Genomic DNA, 25,178 nt, shown 5'->3' with positions numbered 1-25,178 from the left:
GTACCTGTCCATCTAATACTACCACGTCTACATACAACATGTCTGTACCTGTCCATCTAATACTACCACGTCTACATACAATATGTCTGTACCTGTCTACCTAATACTACCACGTCTACATACAACATGTCTGTACCTGCTACCTAATACTACCACGTCTACATACAACATGTCTGTGTACCTGACCACCTAATACTACCACGTCTACATACAACATGTCTGTACCTGTCCATCTAATACTACCACGTCTACATACAACATATATGTGTACCTGTCCATCTAATACTACCACGTCTACATACAACATGTCTGTACCTGCTACCTAATACTACCACGTCTACATACAACATGTCTGTGTACCTGTCCACCTAATACTACCACGTCTACATACAACATATCTGTGTACCTGTCCATCTAATACTACCACGTCTACATACAACCTGTCTTTACCTGTCTACCTAATACTACCATGGCTCCATACAACATGTCTGTACCTGTCCCTCTAATACTACCACGTCTACATACTACCACGTCTACATACAACATGTCTGTACCTGTCCATCTAATACTACCACGTCTACATACAACATGTCTGTACCTGTCCATCTAATACTACCACGTCTACATACAACATGTCTGTACCTGTCCATCTAATACTACCACGTCTACATACAACATGTCTGTACCTGTCCATCTAATACTACCACGTCTACATACAACATGTCTGTACCTGTCCATCTAATACTACCACGTCTACATACAACATGTCTGTACCTGTCCATCTAATACTACCACGTCTACATACAACATGTCTGTACCTGTCCATCTAATACTACCACATCTACATACAACATGTCTGTACCTGCTACCTAATACTACCACGTCTACATACAACATGTCTGTACCTGTCCATCTAATACTACCACGTCTACATACAACATGTCTGTACCTGTCCATCTAAATACTACCACGTCTACATACAACATGTCTGTACCTGTCCATCTAATACTACCACGTCTACATACAACATGTCTGTGTACCTGTCCATCTAATACTACCACGTCTACATACAACATGTCTGTGTACCTGTCCACCTAATACTACCACTTCTACATACAACATGTCTGTGTACCTGTCCACCTAATACTACCACGTCTACATACAACTTGTCTGTACCTGTCCACCTAATTCTACCACGTCTACATACAACATGTCTGTACCTGTCCATCTTATACTACCACTTCTACATACAACATGTCTGTGTACCTGTCCATCTAATACTACCACGTCTACATACAACATATCTGTACCTGTCCATCTAATACTACCACGTCTACATTCAACATGTCTGTACTTGTCCATCTAATACTACCACGTCTACATACAACATGTCTGTACCTGACCATCTAATACTACCACGTCTACATACAACATGTCTTTACCTGTCCATCTAATACTACCACGTCTACATACAACGTCTGTACCTGCTACCTAATACTACCACGTCTACATACAACATGTCTGTACCTGTCCATCTAATACTACCACGTCTACATACAACATGTCTGTACCTGTCCATCTAATACTACCACGTCTACATACAACATGTCTGTACCTGTCCATCTAATACTACCACGTCTACATACAACATGTCTGTACCTGTCCATCTAATACTACCACGTCTACATACAACATGTCTGTACCTGACCATCTAATACTACCACGTCTACATACAACATGTCTGTACCTGTCCATCTAATACTACCACGTCTACATACAACATGTCTGTACCTGTCCATCTAATACTACCACGTCTACATACAACATGTCTGTACCTGACCATCTAATACTACCACGTCTACATACAACATGTCTGTACCTGCTACCTAATACTACCACGTCTACATACAACATGTCTGTACCTGTCCATCTAATACTACCACGTCTACATACAACATGTCTGTACCTGTCCACCTAATACTACCACGTCTACATACAACATGTCTGTACCTGTCCATTTAATACTACCACGTCTACATACAACATTTCTGTACCTGCTACCTAATACTACCACGTCTACATACAACATGTCTTTGTACCTGTCCATCTAATACTACCATGTCTACATACAACATGTCTGTGTACCTGTCCACCTAATACTACCACGTCTACATACAACATGTCTGTACCTGCTACCTAATACTACCACGTCTACATACAACATGTCTGTACCTGTCCACCTAATACTACCACGTCTACATACAACATGTCTGTACCTGTCCATCTAATACTACCACGTCTACATACAACATGTCTGTACCTGTCCATCTAATACTACCACGTCTACATACAACATATATGTGTACCTGTCCATCTAATACTACCACGTCTACATACAACATGTCTGTACCTGTCCATCTAATACTACCACGTCTACATACAATATGTCTGTACCTGTCTACCTAATACTACCACGTCTACATACAACATGTCTGTACCTGCTACCTAATACTACCACGTCTACATACAACATGTCTGTGTACCTGACCACCTAATACTACCACGTCTACATACAACATGTCTGTACCTGTCCATCTAATACTACCACGTCTACATACAACATATATGTGTACCTGTCCATCTAATACTACCACGTCTACATACAACATGTCTGTACCTGCTACCTAATACTACCACGTCTACATACAACATGTCTGTGTACCTGTCCACCTAATACTACCACGTCTACATACAACATATCTGTGTACCTGTCCATCTAATACTACCACGTCTACATACAACCTGTCTTTACCTGTCTACCTAATACTACCATGGCTCCATACAACATGTCTGTACCTGTCCCTCTAATACTACCACGTCTACATACTACCACGTCTACATACAACATGTCTGTACCTGTCCATTTAATACTACCACGTCTACATACAACATTTCTGTACCTGCTACCTAATACTACCACGTCTACATACAACATGTCTTTGTACCTGTCCATCTAATACTACCATGTCTACATACAACATGTCTGTGTACCTGTCCACCTAATACTACCACGTCTACATACAACATGTCTGTACCTGCTACCTAATACTACCACGTCTACATACAACATGTCTGTACCTGTCCACCTAATACTACCACGTCTACATACAACATGTCTGTACCTGTCCATCTAATACTACCACGTCTACATACTACCACGTCTACATACAACATGTCTGTACCTGTCCATCTAATACTACCACGTCTACATATAACATGTCTACATACAACATGTCTGTACCTGTCCATCTAATACTACCACGTCTACATACAACATGTCTGTACCTGTCCATCTAATACTACCACGTCTACATACAACATGTCTGTACCTGTCCATCTAATACTACCACGTCTACATACAATATGTCTGTACCTGTCTACCTAATACTACCACGTCTACATACAACATGTCTGTACCTGCTACCTAATACTACCACGTCTACATACAACATGTCTGTGTACCTGACCACCTAATACTACCACGTCTACATACAACATGTCTGTACCTGTCCATCTAATACTACCACGTCTACATACAACATATATGTGTACCTGTCCATCTAATACTACCACGTCTACATACAACATGTCTGTACCTGCTACCTAATACTACCACGTCTACATACAACATGTCTGTGTACCTGTCCACCTAATACTACCACGTCTACATACAACATATCTGTGTACCTGTCCATCTAATACTACCACGTCTACATACAACCTGTCTTTACCTGTCTACCTAATACTACCATGGCTCCATACAACATGTCTGTACCTGTCCCTCTAATACTACCACGTCTACATACTACCACGTCTACATACAACATGTCTGTACCTGTCCATCTAATACTACCACGTCTACATACAACATGTCTGTACCTGTCCATCTAATACTACCACGTCTACATACAACATGTCTGTACCTGTCCATCTAATACTACCACGTCTACATACAACATGTCTGTACCTGTCCATCTAATACTACCACGTCTACATACAACATGTCTGTACCTGTCCATCTAATACTACCACGTCTACATACAACATGTCTGTACCTGTCCATCTAATACTACCACGTCTACATACAACATGTCTGTACCTGTCCATCTAATACTACCACATCTACATACAACATGTCTGTACCTGCTACCTAATACTACCACGTCTACATACAACATGTCTGTACCTGTCCATCTAATACTACCACGTCTACATACAACATGTCTGTACCTGTCCATCTAAATACTACCACGTCTACATACAACATGTCTGTACCTGTCCATCTAATACTACCACGTCTACATACAACATGTCTGTGTACCTGTCCATCTAATACTACCACGTCTACATACAACATGTCTGTGTACCTGTCCACCTAATACTACCACTTCTACATACAACATGTCTGTGTACCTGTCCACCTAATACTACCACGTCTACATACAACTTGTCTGTACCTGTCCACCTAATTCTACCACGTCTACATACAACATGTCTGTACCTGTCCATCTTATACTACCACTTCTACATACAACATGTCTGTGTACCTGTCCATCTAATACTACCACGTCTACATACAACATATCTGTACCTGTCCATCTAATACTACCACGTCTACATTCAACATGTCTGTACTTGTCCATCTAATACTACCACGTCTACATACAACATGTCTGTACCTGACCATCTAATACTACCACGTCTACATACAACATGTCTTTACCTGTCCATCTAATACTACCACGTCTACATACAACGTCTGTACCTGCTACCTAATACTACCACGTCTACATACAACATGTCTGTACCTGTCCATCTAATACTACCACGTCTACATACAACATGTCTGTACCTGTCCATCTAATACTACCACGTCTACATACAACATGTCTGTACCTGTCCATCTAATACTACCACGTCTACATACAACATGTCTGTACCTGTCCATCTAATACTACCACGTCTACATACAACATGTCTGTACCTGACCATCTAATACTACCACGTCTACATACAACATGTCTGTACCTGTCCATCTAATACTACCACGTCTACATACAACATGTCTGTACCTGTCCATCTAATACTACCACGTCTACATACAACATGTCTGTACCTGACCATCTAATACTACCACGTCTACATACAACATGTCTGTACCTGCTACCTAATACTACCACGTCTACATACAACATGTCTGTACCTGTCCATCTAATACTACCACGTCTACATACAACATGTCTGTACCTGTCCACCTAATACTACCACGTCTACATACAACATGTCTGTACCTGTCCATTTAATACTACCACGTCTACATACAACATTTCTGTACCTGCTACCTAATACTACCACGTCTACATACAACATGTCTTTGTACCTGTCCATCTAATACTACCATGTCTACATACAACATGTCTGTGTACCTGTCCACCTAATACTACCACGTCTACATACAACATGTCTGTACCTGCTACCTAATACTACCACGTCTACATACAACATGTCTGTACCTGTCCACCTAATACTACCACGTCTACATACAACATGTCTGTACCTGTCCATCTAATACTACCACGTCTACATACAACATGTCTGTACCTGTCCATCTAATACTACCACGTCTACATACAACATATATGTGTACCTGTCCATCTAATACTACCACGTCTACATACAACATGTCTGTACCTGTCCATCTAATACTACCACGTCTACATACAATATGTCTGTACCTGTCTACCTAATACTACCACGTCTACATACAACATGTCTGTACCTGCTACCTAATACTACCACGTCTACATACAACATGTCTGTGTACCTGACCACCTAATACTACCACGTCTACATACAACATGTCTGTACCTGTCCATCTAATACTACCACGTCTACATACAACATATATGTGTACCTGTCCATCTAATACTACCACGTCTACATACAACATGTCTGTACCTGCTACCTAATACTACCACGTCTACATACAACATGTCTGTGTACCTGTCCACCTAATACTACCACGTCTACATACAACATATCTGTGTACCTGTCCATCTAATACTACCACGTCTACATACAACCTGTCTTTACCTGTCTACCTAATACTACCATGGCTCCATACAACATGTCTGTACCTGTCCCTCTAATACTACCACGTCTACATACTACCACGTCTACATACAACATGTCTGTACCTGTCCATTTAATACTACCACGTCTACATACAACATTTCTGTACCTGCTACCTAATACTACCACGTCTACATACAACATGTCTTTGTACCTGTCCATCTAATACTACCATGTCTACATACAACATGTCTGTGTACCTGTCCACCTAATACTACCACGTCTACATACAACATGTCTGTACCTGCTACCTAATACTACCACGTCTACATACAACATGTCTGTACCTGTCCACCTAATACTACCACGTCTACATACAACATGTCTGTACCTGTCCATCTAATACTACCACGTCTACATACTACCACGTCTACATACAACATGTCTGTACCTGTCCATCTAATACTACCACGTCTACATATAACATGTCTACATACAACATGTCTGTACCTGTCCATCTAATACTACCACGTCTACATACAACATGTCTGTACCTGTCCATCTAATACTACCACGTCTACATACAACATGTCTGTACCTGTCCATCTAATACTACCACGTCTACATACAATATGTCTGTACCTGTCTACCTAATACTACCACGTCTACATACAACATGTCTGTACCTGCTACCTAATACTACCACGTCTACATACAACATGTCTGTGTACCTGACCACCTAATACTACCACGTCTACATACAACATGTCTGTACCTGTCCATCTAATACTACCACGTCTACATACAACATATATGTGTACCTGTCCATCTAATACTACCACGTCTACATACAACATGTCTGTACCTGCTACCTAATACTACCACGTCTACATACAACATGTCTGTGTACCTGTCCACCTAATACTACCACGTCTACATACAACATATCTGTGTACCTGTCCATCTAATACTACCACGTCTACATACAACCTGTCTTTACCTGTCTACCTAATACTACCATGGCTCCATACAACATGTCTGTACCTGTCCCTCTAATACTACCACGTCTACATACTACCACGTCTACATACAACATGTCTGTACCTGTCCATCTAATACTACCACGTCTACATACAACATGTCTGTACCTGTCCATCTAATACTACCACGTCTACATACAACATGTCTGTACCTGTCCATCTAATACTACCACGTCTACATACAACATGTCTGTACCTGTCCATCTAATACTACCACGTCTACATACAACATGTCTGTACCTGTCCATCTAATACTACCACGTCTACATACAACATGTCTGTACCTGTCCATCTAATACTACCACGTCTACATACAACATGTCTGTACCTGTCCATCTAATACTACCACATCTACATACAACATGTCTGTACCTGCTACCTAATACTACCACGTCTACATACAACATGTCTGTACCTGTCCATCTAATACTACCACGTCTACATACAACATGTCTGTACCTGTCCATCTAAATACTACCACGTCTACATACAACATGTCTGTACCTGTCCATCTAATACTACCACGTCTACATACAACATGTCTGTGTACCTGTCCATCTAATACTACCACGTCTACATACAACATGTCTGTGTACCTGTCCACCTAATACTACCACTTCTACATACAACATGTCTGTGTACCTGTCCACCTAATACTACCACGTCTACATACAACTTGTCTGTACCTGTCCACCTAATTCTACCACGTCTACATACAACATGTCTGTACCTGTCCATCTTATACTACCACTTCTACATACAACATGTCTGTGTACCTGTCCATCTAATACTACCACGTCTACATACAACATATCTGTACCTGTCCATCTAATACTACCACGTCTACATTCAACATGTCTGTACTTGTCCATCTAATACTACCACGTCTACATACAACATGTCTGTACCTGACCATCTAATACTACCACGTCTACATACAACATGTCTTTACCTGTCCATCTAATACTACCACGTCTACATACAACGTCTGTACCTGCTACCTAATACTACCACGTCTACATACAACATGTCTGTACCTGTCCATCTAATACTACCACGTCTACATACAACATGTCTGTACCTGTCCATCTAATACTACCACGTCTACATACAACATGTCTGTACCTGTCCATCTAATACTACCACGTCTACATACAACATGTCTGTACCTGTCCATCTAATACTACCACGTCTACATACAACATGTCTGTACCTGACCATCTAATACTACCACGTCTACATACAACATGTCTGTACCTGTCCATCTAATACTACCACGTCTACATACAACATGTCTGTACCTGTCCATCTAATACTACCACGTCTACATACAACATGTCTGTACCTGACCATCTAATACTACCACGTCTACATACAACATGTCTGTACCTGCTACCTAATACTACCACGTCTACATACAACATGTCTGTACCTGTCCATCTAATACTACCACGTCTACATACAACATGTCTGTACCTGTCCACCTAATACTACCACGTCTACATACAACATGTCTGTACCTGTCCATTTAATACTACCACGTCTACATACAACATTTCTGTACCTGCTACCTAATACTACCACGTCTACATACAACATGTCTTTGTACCTGTCCATCTAATACTACCATGTCTACATACAACATGTCTGTGTACCTGTCCACCTAATACTACCACGTCTACATACAACATGTCTGTACCTGCTACCTAATACTACCACGTCTACATACAACATGTCTGTACCTGTCCACCTAATACTACCACGTCTACATACAACATGTCTGTACCTGTCCATCTAATACTACCACGTCTACATACAACATGTCTGTACCTGTCCATCTAATACTACCACGTCTACATACAACATATATGTGTACCTGTCCATCTAATACTACCACGTCTACATACAACATGTCTGTACCTGTCCATCTAATACTACCACGTCTACATACAATATGTCTGTACCTGTCTACCTAATACTACCACGTCTACATACAACATGTCTGTACCTGCTACCTAATACTACCACGTCTACATACAACATGTCTGTGTACCTGACCACCTAATACTACCACGTCTACATACAACATGTCTGTACCTGTCCATCTAATACTACCACGTCTACATACAACATATATGTGTACCTGTCCATCTAATACTACCACGTCTACATACAACATGTCTGTACCTGCTACCTAATACTACCACGTCTACATACAACATGTCTGTGTACCTGTCCACCTAATACTACCACGTCTACATACAACATATCTGTGTACCTGTCCATCTAATACTACCACGTCTACATACAACCTGTCTTTACCTGTCTACCTAATACTACCATGGCTCCATACAACATGTCTGTACCTGTCCCTCTAATACTACCACGTCTACATACTACCACGTCTACATACAACATGTCTGTACCTGTCCATCTAATACTACCACGTCTACATACAACATGTCTGTACCTGTCCATCTAATACTACCACGTCTACATACAACATGTCTGTACCTGTCCATCTAATACTACCACGTCTACATACAACATGTCTGTACCTGTCCATCTAATACTACCACGTCTACATACAACATGTCTGTACCTGTCCATCTAATACTACCACGTCTACATACAACATGTCTGTACCTGTCCATCTAATACTACCACGTCTACATACAACATGTCTGTACCTGTCCATCTAATACTACCACATCTACATACAACATGTCTGTACCTGCTACCTAATACTACCACGTCTACATACAACATGTCTGTACCTGTCCATCTAATACTACCACGTCTACATACAACATGTCTGTACCTGTCCATCTAAATACTACCACGTCTACATACAACATGTCTGTACCTGTCCATCTAATACTACCACGTCTACATACAACATGTCTGTGTACCTGTCCATCTAATACTACCACGTCTACATACAACATGTCTGTGTACCTGTCCACCTAATACTACCACTTCTACATACAACATGTCTGTGTACCTGTCCACCTAATACTACCACGTCTACATACAACTTGTCTGTACCTGTCCACCTAATTCTACCACGTCTACATACAACATGTCTGTACCTGTCCATCTTATACTACCACTTCTACATACAACATGTCTGTGTACCTGTCCATCTAATACTACCACGTCTACATACAACATATCTGTACCTGTCCATCTAATACTACCACGTCTACATTCAACATGTCTGTACTTGTCCATCTAATACTACCACGTCTACATACAACATGTCTGTACCTGACCATCTAATACTACCACGTCTACATACAACATGTCTTTACCTGTCCATCTAATACTACCACGTCTACATACAACGTCTGTACCTGCTACCTAATACTACCACGTCTACATACAACATGTCTGTACCTGTCCATCTAATACTACCACGTCTACATACAACATGTCTGTACCTGTCCACCTAATACTACCACGTCTACATACAACATGTCTGTACCTGTCCATCTTATACTACCACTTCTACATACAACATGTCTGTGTACCTGTCCATCTAATACTACCACGTCTACATACAACATGTCTGTACCTGTCCATCTAATACTACCACGTCAACATACCACATGTCTGTGTACCTGTTCACCTAATACTACCACTGCTACATACAACATGTCTTTCTACCTGTCCACCTAATACTACCACGTCTACATACAACATGTCTGTACCTGTCCATCTAATACTACCACGTCTACATACAACATGTCTGTACCTGTCCACCTAATACTACCACGTCTACATACAACATGTCTGTACCTGTCCATCTTATACTACCACTTCTACATACAACATGTCTGTGTACCTGTCCATCTAATACTACCACGTCTACATACAACATGTCTGTACCTGTCCATCTAATACTACCACGTCTACATACAACATGTCTGTACTTGTCCATCTTATACTACCACGTCTACATACAACATGTCTGTACCTGACCATCTAATACTACCACGTCTACATACAACATGTCTGTACCTGTCCATCTAATACTACCACGTCTACATACAACATGTCTGTACCTGTCCATCTAATACTACCACGTCTACATACAACATGTCTGTACCTGTCCATCTAATACTACCACGTCTACATACAACATGTCTGTACCTGTCCATCTAATACTACCACGTCTACATACATGTCGGTACCTGTCCATCTAATACTACCACGTCTACATACAACGTCTGTACCTGCTACCTAATACTACCACGTCTACATGCAACATGTCTGTACCTGTCCATCTAATACTACCATGTCTACATACAACATGTCTGTACTTGTCCATCTAATACTACCACGTCTACATACAACATGTCTGTACCTGTCCATCTAATACTACCACGTCTACATACAACATGTCTGTACCTGTCCACCTAATACTACCATGTCTACATACAACATGTCTGTACCTGTCCATTTAATACTACCACGTCTACATACAACATGTCTGTACCTGCTACCTAATACTACCACGTCTACATACAACATGTCTTTGTACCTGTCCATCTAATACTACCATGTCTACATACAACATGTCTGTGTACCTGTCCACCTAATACTACCACGTCTACATACAACATGTCTGTACCTGCTACCTAATACTACCACGTCTACATACAACATGTCTGTACCTGTCCACCTAATACTACCACGTCTACATACAACATGTCTGTACCTGTCCATCTAATACTACCACGTCTACATACTACCACGTCTACATACAACATGTCTGTACCTGTCCATCTAATACTACCACGTCTACATATAACATGTCTACATACAACATGTCTGTACCTGTCCATCTAATACTACCACGTCTACATACAACATGTCTGTACCTGTCCATCTAATACTACCACGTCTACATACAACATGTCTGTACCTGTCCATCTAATACTACCACGTCTACATACAACATGTCTGTACCTGCTACCTAATACTACCACGTCTACATACAACATGTCTGTGTACCTGACCACCTAATACTACCACGTCAACATACAACATGTCTGTACCTGTCCATCTAATACTACCACGTCTACATACAACATATATGTGTACCTGTCCATCTAATACTACCACGTCTACATACAACATGTCTGTACCTGCTACCTAATACTACCACGTCTACATACAACATGTCTGTGTACCTGTCCACCTAATACTACCACGTCTACATACAACATGTCTGTGTACCTGTCCATCTAATACAACCACGTCTACATACAACATGTCTGTGTACCTGTCCACCTAATACTACCACGTCTACATACAACATGTCTGTGTACCTGTCCACCTAATACTACCACGTCTACATACAACATATCTGTGTACCTGTCCATCTATTACTACCACGTCTACATACAACCTGTCTTTACCTGTCTACCTAATACTACCATGGCTCCATACAACATGTCTGTACCTGTCCCTCTAATACTACCACGTCTACATACTACCACGTCTACATACAACATGTCTGTACCTGTCCATCTAATACTACCACGTCTACATACAACATGTCTGTACCTGTCCATCTAATACTACCACGTCTACATACAACATGTCTGTACCTGTCCATCTAATACTACCACGTCTACATACAACATGTCTGTACCTGTCCATCTAATACTACCACGTCTACATACAACATGTCTGTACCTGTCCATCTAATACTACCACGTCTACATACATGTCTGTACCTGTCCATCTAATACTACCACGTCTACATACAACATGTCTGTACCTGTCCATCTAAATACTACCACGTCTACATACAACATGTCTGTACCTGTCCATCTAATACTACCACGTCTACATACAACATGTCTGTGTACCTGTCCATCTAATACTACCACGTCTACATACAACATGTCTGTGTACCTGTCCACCTAATACTACCACTTCTACATACAACATGTCTGTGTACCTGTCCACCTAATACTACCACGTCTACATACAACTTGTCTGTACCTGTCCATTTAATACTACCACGTCTACATACAACATGTCTGTACCTGTCCACCTAATACTACCACGTCTACATACAACATGTCTGTACCTGTCCATCTTATACTACCACTTCTACATACAACATGTCTGTGTACCTGTCCATCTAATACTACCACGTCTACATACAACATATCTGTACCTGTCCATCTAATACTACCACGTCTACATTCAACATGTCTGTACTTGTCCATCTAATACTACCACGTCTACATACAACATGTCTGTACCTGACCATCTAATACTACCACGTCTACATACAACATGTCTTTACCTGTCCATCTAATACTACCACGTCTACATACAACGTCTGTACCTGCTACCTAATACTACCACGTCTACATACAACATGTCTGTACCTGTCCATCTAATACTACCACGTCTACATACAACATGTCTGTACCTGTCCATCTAATACTACCACGTCTACATACAACATGTCTGTACCTGTCCATCTAATACTACCACGTCTACATACAACATGTCTGTACCTGTCCATCTAATACTACCACGTCTACATACAACATGTCTGTACCTGACCATCTAATACTACCACGTCTACATACAACATGTCTGTACCTGCTACCTAATACTACCACGTCTACATATAACATGTCTGTACCCGTCCATCTAATACTACCACGTCTACATACATGTCTGTAACTGTCCATCTAATACTACCACGTCTACATACAACATGTCTGTACCTGGCCATCTAATACTACCACGTCTACATACATGTCTGTGTACCTGTCCACCTAATACTACCACGTCTACATACAACATGTCTGTGTACCTGTCCATCTAATACTACCACGTCTACATACAACATGTCTGTGTACCTGTCCACCTAATACTACCACTTCTACATACAACATGTCTGTGTACCTGTCCACCTAATACTACCACGTCTACATACAACTTGTCTGTACCTGTGCATTTAATACTACCACGTCTACATACAACATGTCTGTACCTGTCCACCTAATACTACCACGTCTACATACAACATGTCTGTACCTGTCCATCTTATACTACCACTTCTACATACAACATGTCTGTGTACCTGTCCATCTAATACTACCACGTCTACATACAACATGTCTGTACCTGTCCATCTAATACTACCACGTCTACATACAACATGTCTGTACTTGTCCATCTAATACTACCACGTCTACATACAACATGTCTGTACCTGACCATCTAATACTACCACGTCTACATACAACATGTCTTTACCTGTCCATCTAATACTACCACGTCTACATACAACGTCTGTACCTGCTACCTAATACTACCACGTCTACATGCAACATGTCTCTACCTGTCCATCTAATACTACCACGTCTACATACATGTCTGTACCTGTCCATCTAATACTACCACGTCTACATACATGTCTGTACCTGTCCATCTAATACTACCACGTCTACATACAACGTCTGTACCTGTCCATCTAATACTACCACGTCTACATACAACGTCTGTACCTGCTACCTAATACTACCACGTCTACATACAACATGTCTGTACCTGTCCATCTAATACTACCACGTCTACATACAACATGTCTGTACCTGTCCACCTAATACTACCACGTCTACATACAACATGTCTGTACCTGTCCATCTTATACTACCACTTCTACATACAACATGTCTGTGTACCTGTCCATCTAATACTACCACGTCTACATACAACATGTCTGTACCTGTCCATCTAATACTACCACGTCAACATACATGTCTGTACCTGTCCATCTAATACTACCACGTCTACATACCACATGTCTGTGTACCTGTTCACCTAATACTACCACTGCTACATACAACATGTCTTTCTACCTGTCCACCTAATACTACCACGTCTACATACAACTTGTCTGTACCTGTCCATTTAATACTACCACGTCTACATACAACATGTCTGTACCTGTCCACCTAATACTACCACGTCTACATACAACATGTCTGTACCTGTCCATCTTATACTACCACTTCTACATACAACATGTCTGTGTACCTGTCCATCTAATACTACCACGTCTACATACAACATGTCTGTACCTGTCCATCTAATACTACCACGTCTACATACAACATGTCTGTACTTGTCCATCTTATACTACCACGTCTACATACAACATGTCTGTACCTGACCATCTAATACTACCACGTCTACATACAACATGTCTGTACCTGTCCATCTAATACTACCACGTCTACATACAACATGTCTGTACCTGTCCATCTAATACTACCACGTCTACATACAACATGTCTGTACCTGTCCATCTAATACTACCACGTCTACATACAACATGTCTGTACCTGTCCATCTAATACTACCACGTCTACATACATGTCGGTACCTGTCCATCTAATACTACCACGTCTACATACAACGTCTGTACCTGCTACCTAATACTACCACGTCTACATGCAACATGTCTGTACCTGTCCATCTAATACTACCATGTCTACATACAACATGTCTGTACTTGTCCATCTAATACTACCACGTCTACATACAACATGTCTGTACCTGTCCATCTAATACTACCACGTCTACATACAACATGTCTGTACCTGTCCACCTAATACTACCATGTCTACATACAACATGTCTGTACCTGTCCATTTAATACTACCACGTCTACATACAACATGTCTGTACCTGCTACCTAATACTACCACGTCTACATACATGTCTTTGTACCTGTCCATCTAATACTACCATGTCTACATACAACATGTCTGTGTACCTGTCCACCTAATACTACCACGTCTACATACAACATGTCTGTACCTGCTACCTAATACTACCACGTCTACATACAACATGTCTGTACCTGTCCACCTAATACTACCACGTCTACATACAACATGTCTGTACCTGTCCATCTAATACTACCACGTCTACATACTACCACGTCTACATACAACATGTCTGTACCTGTCCATCTAATACTACCACGTCTACATATAACATGTCTACATACAACATGTCTGTACCTGTCCATCTAATACTACCACGTCTACATACAACATGTCTGTACCTGTCCATCTAATACTACCACGTCTACATACAACATGTCTGTACCTGTCCATCTAATACTACCACGTCTACATACAACATGTCTGTACCTGTCCATCTAATACTACCACGTCTACATACAACATGTCTGTACCTGTCTACCTAATACTACCACGTCTACATACAACATGTCTGTACCTGCTACCTAATACTACCACGTCTACATACAACATGTCTGTGTACCTGACCACCTAATACTACCACGTCTACATACAACATGTCTGTACCTGTCCATCTAATACTACCACGTCTACATACAACATATATGTGTACCTGTCCATCTAATACTACCACGTCTACATACAACATGTCTGTACCTGCTACCTAATACTACCACGTCTACATACAACATGTCTGTGTACCTGTCCACCTAATACTACCACGTCTACATACAACATGTCTGTGTACCTGTCCATCTAATACAACCACGTCTACATACAACATGTCTGTGTACCTGTCCACCTAATACTACCACGTCTACATACAACATGTCTGTGTACCTGTCCACCTAATACTACCACGTCTACATACAACATATCTGTGTACCTGTCCATCTAATACTACCACGTCTACATACAACCTGTCTTTACCTGTCTACCTAATACTACCATGGCTCCATACAACATGTCTGTACCTGTCCCTCTAATACTACCACGTCTACATACTACCACGTCTACATACAACATGTCTGTACCTGTCCATCTAATACTACCACGTCTACATACAACATGTCTGTACCTGTCCATCTAATACTACCACGTCTACATACAACATGTCTGTACCTGTCCATCTAATACTACCACGTCTACATACAACATGTCTGTACCTGTCCATCTAATACTACCACGTCTACATACAACATGTCTGTACCTGTCCATCTAATACTACCACGTCTACATACAACATGTCTGTACCTGTCCATCTAATACTACCACGTCTACATACAACATGTCTGTACCTGCTACCTAATACTACCACGTCTACATACAACATGTCTGTACCTGTCCATCTAATACTACCACGTCTACATACATGTCTGTACCTGTCCATCTAATACTACCACGTCTACATACAACATGTCTGTACCTGTCCATCTAAATACTACCACGTCTACATACAACATGTCTGTACCTGTCCATCTAATACTACCACGTCTACATACAACATGTCTGTGTACCTGTCCATCTAATACTACCACGTCTACATACAACATGTCTGTGTACCTGTCCACCTAATACTACCACTTCTACATACAACATGTCTGTGTACCTGTCCGCCTAATACTACCACGTCTACATACAACTTGTCTGTACCTGTCCATTTAATACTACCACGTCTACATACAACATGTCTGTACCTGTCCACCTAATACTACCACGTCTACATACAACATGTCTGTACCTGTCCATCTTATACTACCACTTCTACATACAACATGTCTGTGTACCTGTCCATCTAATACTACCACGTCTACATACAACATATCTGTACCTGTCCATCTAATACTACCACGTCTACATTCAACATGTCTGTACTTGTCCATCTAATACTACCACGTCTACATACAACATGTCTGTACCTGACCATCTAATACTACCACGTCTACATACAACATGTCTTTACCTGTCCATCTAATACTACCACGTCTACATACAACGTCTGTACCTGCTACCTAATACTACCACGTCTACATACAACATGTCTGTACCTGTCCATCTAATACTACCACGTCTACATACAACATGTCTGTACCTGTCCATCTAATACTACCACGTCTACATACAACATGTCTGTACCTGTCCATCTAATACTACCACGTCTACATACAACATGTCTGTACCTGTCCATCTAATACTACCACGTCTACATACAACATGTCTGTACCTGACCATCTAATACTACCACGTCTACATACAACATGTCTGTACCTGCTACCTAATACTACCACGTCTACATATAACATGTCTGTACCCGTCCATCTAATACTACCACGTCTACATACATGTCTGTAACTGTCCATCTAATACTACCACGTCTACATACAACATGTCTGTACCTGGCCATCTAATACTACCACGTCTACATACATGTCTGTGTACCTGTCCACCTAATACTACCACGTCTACATACAACATGTCTGTGTACCTGTCCATCTAATACTACCACGTCTACATACAACATGTCTGTGTACCTGTCCACCTAATACTACCACTTCTACATACAACATGTCTGTGTACCTGTCCACCTAATACTACCACGTCTACATACAACTTGTCTGTACCTGTCCATTTAATACTACCACGTCTACATACAACATGTCTGTACCTGTCCACCTAATACTACCACGTCTACATACAACATGTCTGTACCTGTCCATCTTATACTACCACTTCTACATACAACATGTCTGTGTACCTGTCCATCTAATACTACCACGTCTACATACAACATGTCTGTACCTGTCCATCTAATACTACCACGTCTACATACAACATGTCTGTACTTGTCCATCTAATACTACCACGTCTACATACAACATGTCTGTACCTGACCATCTAATACTACCACGTCTACATACAACATGTCTTTACCTGTCCATCTAATACTACCACGTCTACATACAACGTCTGTACCTGCTACCTAATACTACCACGTCTACATGCAACATGTCTCTACCTGTCCATCTAATACTACCACGTCTACATACATGTCTGTACCTGTCCATCTAATACTACCACGTCTACATACAACGTCTGTACCTGCTACCTAATACTACCTCGTCTACATGCAACATGTCTGTACCTGTCCATCTAATACTACCACGTCTACATACAACATGTCTGTACTTGTCCATCTAATACTACCACGTCTACATACAACATGTCTGTACCTGTCCATCTAATACTACCACGTCTACATACAACATGTCTGTACCTGTCCACCTAATACTACCATGTCTACATACAACATGTCTGTACCTGTCCATTTAATACTACCACGTCTACATACAACATGTCTGTACCTGCTACCTAATACTACCACGTCTACATACAACATGTCTGTGTACCTGTCCATCTAATACTACCATGTCTACATACAACATGTCTGTGTACCTGTCCACCTAATACTACCACGTCTACATACAACATGTCTGTACCTGTCCATTTAATACTACCACGTCTACATACAACGTCTGTACCTGCTACCTAATACTACCTCGTCTACATGCAACATGTCTGTACCTGTCCATCTAATACTACCACGTCTACATACAACATGTCTGTACTTGTCCATCTAATACTACCACGTCTACATACAACATGTCTGTACCTGTCCATCTAATACTACCACGTCTACATACAACATGTCTGTACCTGTCCACCTAATACTACCATGTCTACATACAACATGTCTGTACCTGTCCATTTAATACTACCACGTCTACATACAACATGTCTGTACCTGCTACCTAATACTACCACGTCTACATACAACATGTCTGTGTACCTGTCCATCTAATACTACCATGTCTACATACAACATGTCTGTGTACCTGTCCACCTAATACTACCACGTCTACATACAACATGTCTGTACCTGTCCATTTAATACTACCACGTCTACATACAACATGTCTGTACCTGCTACCTAATACTACCACGTCTACATACAACATGTCTGTACCTGTCCACCTAATACTACCACGTCTACATACAACATGTCTGTACCTGTCCATCTAATACTACCACGTCTACATACAACATGTCTGTACCTGTCCATCTAATACTACCACGTCTACATACAACATGTCTGTACCTGTCCATCTAATACTACCACGTCTACATACAACATGTCTTTACCTGTCCATCTAATACTACCACGTCTACATACAACATGTCTGTACCTGTCCATCTAATACTACCACGTCTACATACAACATGTCTGTACCTGTCTACCTAATACTACCACGTCTACATACAACATGTCTGTACCTGCTACCTAATACTACCACGTCTACATACATGTCTGTGTACCTGTCCACCTAATACTACCACGTCTACATACAACATATATGTGTACCTGTCCATCTAATACTACCACGTCTACATACAACATGTCTGTACCTGCTACCTAATACTACCACGTCTACATACAACATGTCTGTGTACCTGTCCACCTAATACTACCACGTCTACATACAACATCTCTGTGTACCTGTCCATCTAATACTACCACGTCTACATACAACATGTCTGTGTACCTGTCCACCTAATACTACCACGTCTACATACAACATGTCTGTGTACCTGTCCACCTAATACTACCACGTCTACATACAACATATCTGTGTACCTGTCCATCTAATACTACCACGTCTACATACAACATGTCTGTACCTGTCCATCTAATACTACCACGTCTACATACAACATGTCTGTACCTGTCCACCTAATACTACCATGGCTACATACAACATGTCTGTACCTGTCCATCTAATACTACCACGTCTACATATAACATGTCTGTACCTGTCCATCTAATACTACCACGTCTACATACAACATGTCTGTACCTGTCCATCTAATACTACCACGGCTACATACAACATGGCTGTCCTGTTTGCTATTCACTCTGCCGTAGGGAACGGTACCGGTCCTGCCTTCCCTCCTGTTGTTGTTGCTGATAACTCTCCAGCACTGCCCCCGCCACTACCTGCTCGAGACACTAACCCCTGGGCCAAGACCCCAAGCCCCCACTGCCAAGCAGGGCAACATACCTCAGCCGCCTCTTCCTCTGCACACCCAGGTAAGGACCGGAGCATAGAAATAGATTTAGACGCCTTGGGCTCCTTGGTGTTTCGCTACTACTGTGGTTGTTCTGTTTCTATGGACTGAGACACCAGACCAGAACACAGACAGGCTGGTTGTGTTTCTATGGACTGAGACACCAGACCAGAACACAGACAGGCTGGTTCTGTTTCTATGGACTTAGACACCAGACCAGAACACAGACAGGCTGGTTCTGTTTCTATGGACTGAGACACCAGACCAGAACACAGACAGGCTGGTTCTGTTTCTATGGACTGAGACACCAGACCAGAACACAGACAGGCTGGTTCTGTTTCTATGGACTGAGACACCGGACCAGAACACAGACAGGCTGGTTCTGTTTCTATGGACTGAGACACCGGACCAGAACACAGACGGGCTGGTTCTGTTTCTATGGACTGAGACACCAGAACACAGGCTGGTTCTGTTTCTATGGACTGAGACACCAGACCAGAACACTGACAGGCTGGTTCTGTTTCTATGGACTGAGACACCAGACCAGAACACTGACAGGCTGGTTCTGTTTCTATGGACTGAGACACCAGACCAGAACACAGACAGGCTGGTTCTGTTTCTATGGACTGAGACACCGGACCAGAACAAAGACAGGCTGGTTGTTCTGCATGTTTTAGAAAAAGCAGGATAGCAAAACACTAACCAGCCTGAATTCCACTAAAACGCCTGACGGACTCCACAGCAGGTCTGACATGGGAAGAGTGTTTTTTTCAAGTTAGCGACGTCATGATTGTTGTCGTCGATCAAATCTATTGATAATAATGCTCTTTATAGCTGTTGTCACAGTGTTATTTCACAATTATATCTACAACTCCGTGATCATTAGTCACTCCCAAACCTTCTCTGGTGTTTCCTCTGACAGGAAGTGATTGGACAACCCCAGTGATTGTAGCTCCACCCTCCACCACGGCGTCCCCATCGCACCTATCCCACCGCCGCACGCCGTCAGAGGCTGAACGCTGGCTCGAGGAGGTCACCAAGTCTATCTGCGCTCTGCAGCCCGCGTCTACACCCTCCTTTCAACAGTTCCTCACCCCTAACCCCCCAGCCTTGTCCAGCACCCCAACCCAGGCATTCTCAACCACACTACCCACTGGCCAGCCCTTCTCTGCCCCTCGCCAGCCTGCATACCCGATGTCCAACGGGCTGCCCTATGCTCACCCCAGTGTGCCCATGGTGGGCATCACCTCCTCTCAGATGGTAGCCTATTTGTTTGGTTCAACCCCTCAGCCCCAGGCATACCCCACCCCTCAGTATGATCCTTACAACAACCCCCACCAGCAGCCCTCTATACCCCTGCCTGTCCCCCTCCAGCCACCCAATGGGAGTGTAGCATTCAATGGGGGCAGAGCCGACAACTGGGCCCCTCCCTTCCTGCCCCCTCAGTCCTCCCCGGCCCCTCTCCAGCCCGCGGCCGACCCCTTCGAGGCCAAGTGGGCCTCCCTGGAGAGTCGGTCCCGCCAGCACACCACGCCGTCGCCCACTAACCCTTTCTCCTCCGAGCTCCACACAACCTTTGAGATCCAGCTCTAGAGACTGAGGAGGAGGAGGACTGGGGAGGAGGAGGACTGGGGAGGGGGAGGACTGGGGAGGGGGAGGACTGGGGAGGGGGAGGACTGGGGATAAGGAGGACTGGGGAGGACTGGGGAGGAGGAGGACTGGGGAGGACTGGGGATGAGGAGGACTGGGGAGGAGGAGGAGTGGGGAGGAGGAGGACTGGGGGGAGGAGGAGGACTGGGGGGAGGGGGAGGACTGGGGAGGGGGAGGACTGGGGAGGAGGAGGATGGGAGGGGGAGGACTGGGGAGGAGGAGGACTGGGGAGGACTGGGGAGGAGGAGGACTGGGGGGGAGGAGGACTGGGGGGGAGAGGAAGGAGGCTGTTGATTGTGCCGGTTGGGGAGAGAGGAGGAGATATAGCCTCTCCAGCCGTCTGGTCTGGCTTAGTGGGGGGACCTGAGTGAAGAGGAGGGAGGAGGAGGGAGATGGATGGGTGCATCTATAAACTGGAGCTATGACCAGCCCCCCAGTCAGCCCCAACCAACCACCCAGTCAGCCCCAACCAACCACCCAGTCAGCCCCCCAACCACCCAGTCAGCCCCCCAACCACCCAGTCAGCCCCAACCAGCCCCCCAACCAGCCCCTCAGTCAGCCCCCAACCAGCCTCCCAGTCAGCCCCCAACCAGCCTCCCAGTCAGCCCCCCAACCAGCCTCCCAGTCAGCCCCCCAACCAGCCTCCCAGTCAGCCCCCCTACCAGCCCCCCAACCAGCCTCCCGGTCAGCCCCCCTACCAGCCCCCCAACTAGCCTCCCAGTCATCCCCCCAACCAGCCCTCCAACCAGCCCCCCAGTCAGCCTCCCAGTCAGCCCCCCAGTCAGCCCCAACCAGCCAGCCCCCCAGTCAGCCCCAACCAGCCTCCCAGTCAGCCCCCCAGTCAGCCCCAGCCAGCCCCCCAGTCAGCCCCAGCCAGCCCCCCAGTCAGCCCCAACCAGCCACCCAGTCAGCCCCCCCCAGTCAGCCCCAACCAGCCCCCCAGTCAGCCCCCCAGTCAGCCCCAACCAGCCCCCCAGTCAGCCCCAACCAGCCACCCAGTTTGCCCAAACCAACCACCTCAGCCTCAACCAACCACCCAGCTCAACCTAGTCAGCCTCAACCAGCCGGCGCCACCTCAGACCCAACTAGCCCTCCCAGCTCTGGAGAGACCATAATGACTGTACTAGGGGTTACGGCTCCTTCCCCTACCCCCCCTTCCTCCCTCTCCTGGTCCAGCTCACAGCGCCCCCAGGTGGCGGGAGTACGATTTGCTCTCCCGGCCACCTGGCAGGCAGAAGGGACTGCAGCACTGAAAGAGTACTGAGCTTCCAGACGAGAGGTTCTCATATAAAACTTCAAAATCAAAAGTGAAGAGAATGCCAAAATCTTTATTTTTATGCATTAAGGTATATTTTAAATAGCTATGGAAATCTAACAGAAGAGTTGTATGTAATCTTTGCCAGAGGCTAGCTAGCTACAATGAGAATGAGTGGGATTGTGTAACGTGTATACAAGCAATTATATTATACATAACAGTATACACAGCAACATAGCTCACGGCAGTTGTCTGATTTCTATGACGATGTAAAGAGGAAAAAAATGTGTGTTTGAATGGACAGCTGTTTTATTTTATTTTTTTAAGAATTCTGTCTTATTGTCGTTGACTGGCTTGGATGTACATCTCACTGTAAATAATCAATCTTCATTGCAGCAACAATTAATGTGGAGCCAGTGGGCAGAAGTAGTGGTGGTGATCGTAGAGTATCCAAAGGTGTATTTACTAGGAACCAAACGGAATGGAAACTGGGTGGGACCTACCTGAATTTGTCCAATAGAAACTCATTTTTCGATTTGCAAAACCTTATTTTTTTTTCTCGTTTTGAAGCAAACGTTTGGTACGATGTTCCACTAAATAAATACACCCCAGGTTACCTCTGCGTACTACAGCTCTGCTCTCTCAAGTCTCCTTACTACAATAGTACTTGTCTAGTACTCGATAGGACTCAATAGTACTTGTTAGTACTCAATGGTCCTTGTTAGTACTCGTGAGTACTTGTTAGTACTCAATAGTACTTATGAGTACTCAATGGTACTTGTTAGTACTCGATAGCCCTTGTTAGTTCTCGATAGTACTCGTGAGTACTTAACTACATTTGACTTCCTCTTGTCTTACTTCTTCATTGTCATTTGTTTTATTTTTCTGGTAATATTTGTTATTTTATATTTTAACACTTTGGACAGTGTCATCTCCTAATTTTTCTCCTTAAATTATATTTTTCAATGAAAATGATTGATTGACAGATCTCCCATTTATTTTATTTTATTTGCACAAACATTGTAGTAGTTGATCATTTGACCACAGTGATGAATGATGGACCACAGGTCATGGCGTTGTAAAATTCCAGTAATTTTCCCTAAATCTCCCAGTTTCCAGAAATCCTGGTTGGAAAACTCTTGGAATTTGTAAAGGTAATAAACA

General features: G+C 43.1%; 1 protein-coding gene across 2 annotated transcripts in view; it reads left to right on the top strand.

The window, feature by feature from the left end:
- Positions 1 to 22,870, top strand: part of numb (NUMB endocytic adaptor protein) — a 249,907-nt gene extending 227,037 nt beyond the window's left edge. The window contains exons 10-11 of one of the 2 annotated variants that reach the window (XM_045723763.2): positions 20,967 to 21,131; positions 22,032 to 22,870. In XM_045723763.2, the coding sequence (XP_045579719.1) occupies positions 20,967 to 21,131; positions 22,032 to 22,702 (836 nt within the window). In that variant the 3' untranslated portion in view covers positions 22,703 to 22,870. The remainder of the gene's footprint in view (positions 1 to 20,966; positions 21,132 to 22,031) is intronic. The other variant, XM_045723764.2, reaches the window with a different exon arrangement.
- The last annotated feature ends 2,308 nt before the right edge of the window (positions 22,871 to 25,178 follow it).

The sequence above is a fragment of the Salmo salar genome, chromosome 09, assembly GCF_965601325.2.
Source record: "Salmo salar chromosome 09, fSalSal1, whole genome shotgun sequence".
Taxonomy (NCBI): Eukaryota; Metazoa; Chordata; class Actinopteri; order Salmoniformes; family Salmonidae; genus Salmo; species Salmo salar.
Note: the sequence above shows the minus strand (reverse complement) of the source record. Positions and strands in the feature narration are given on the sequence as shown.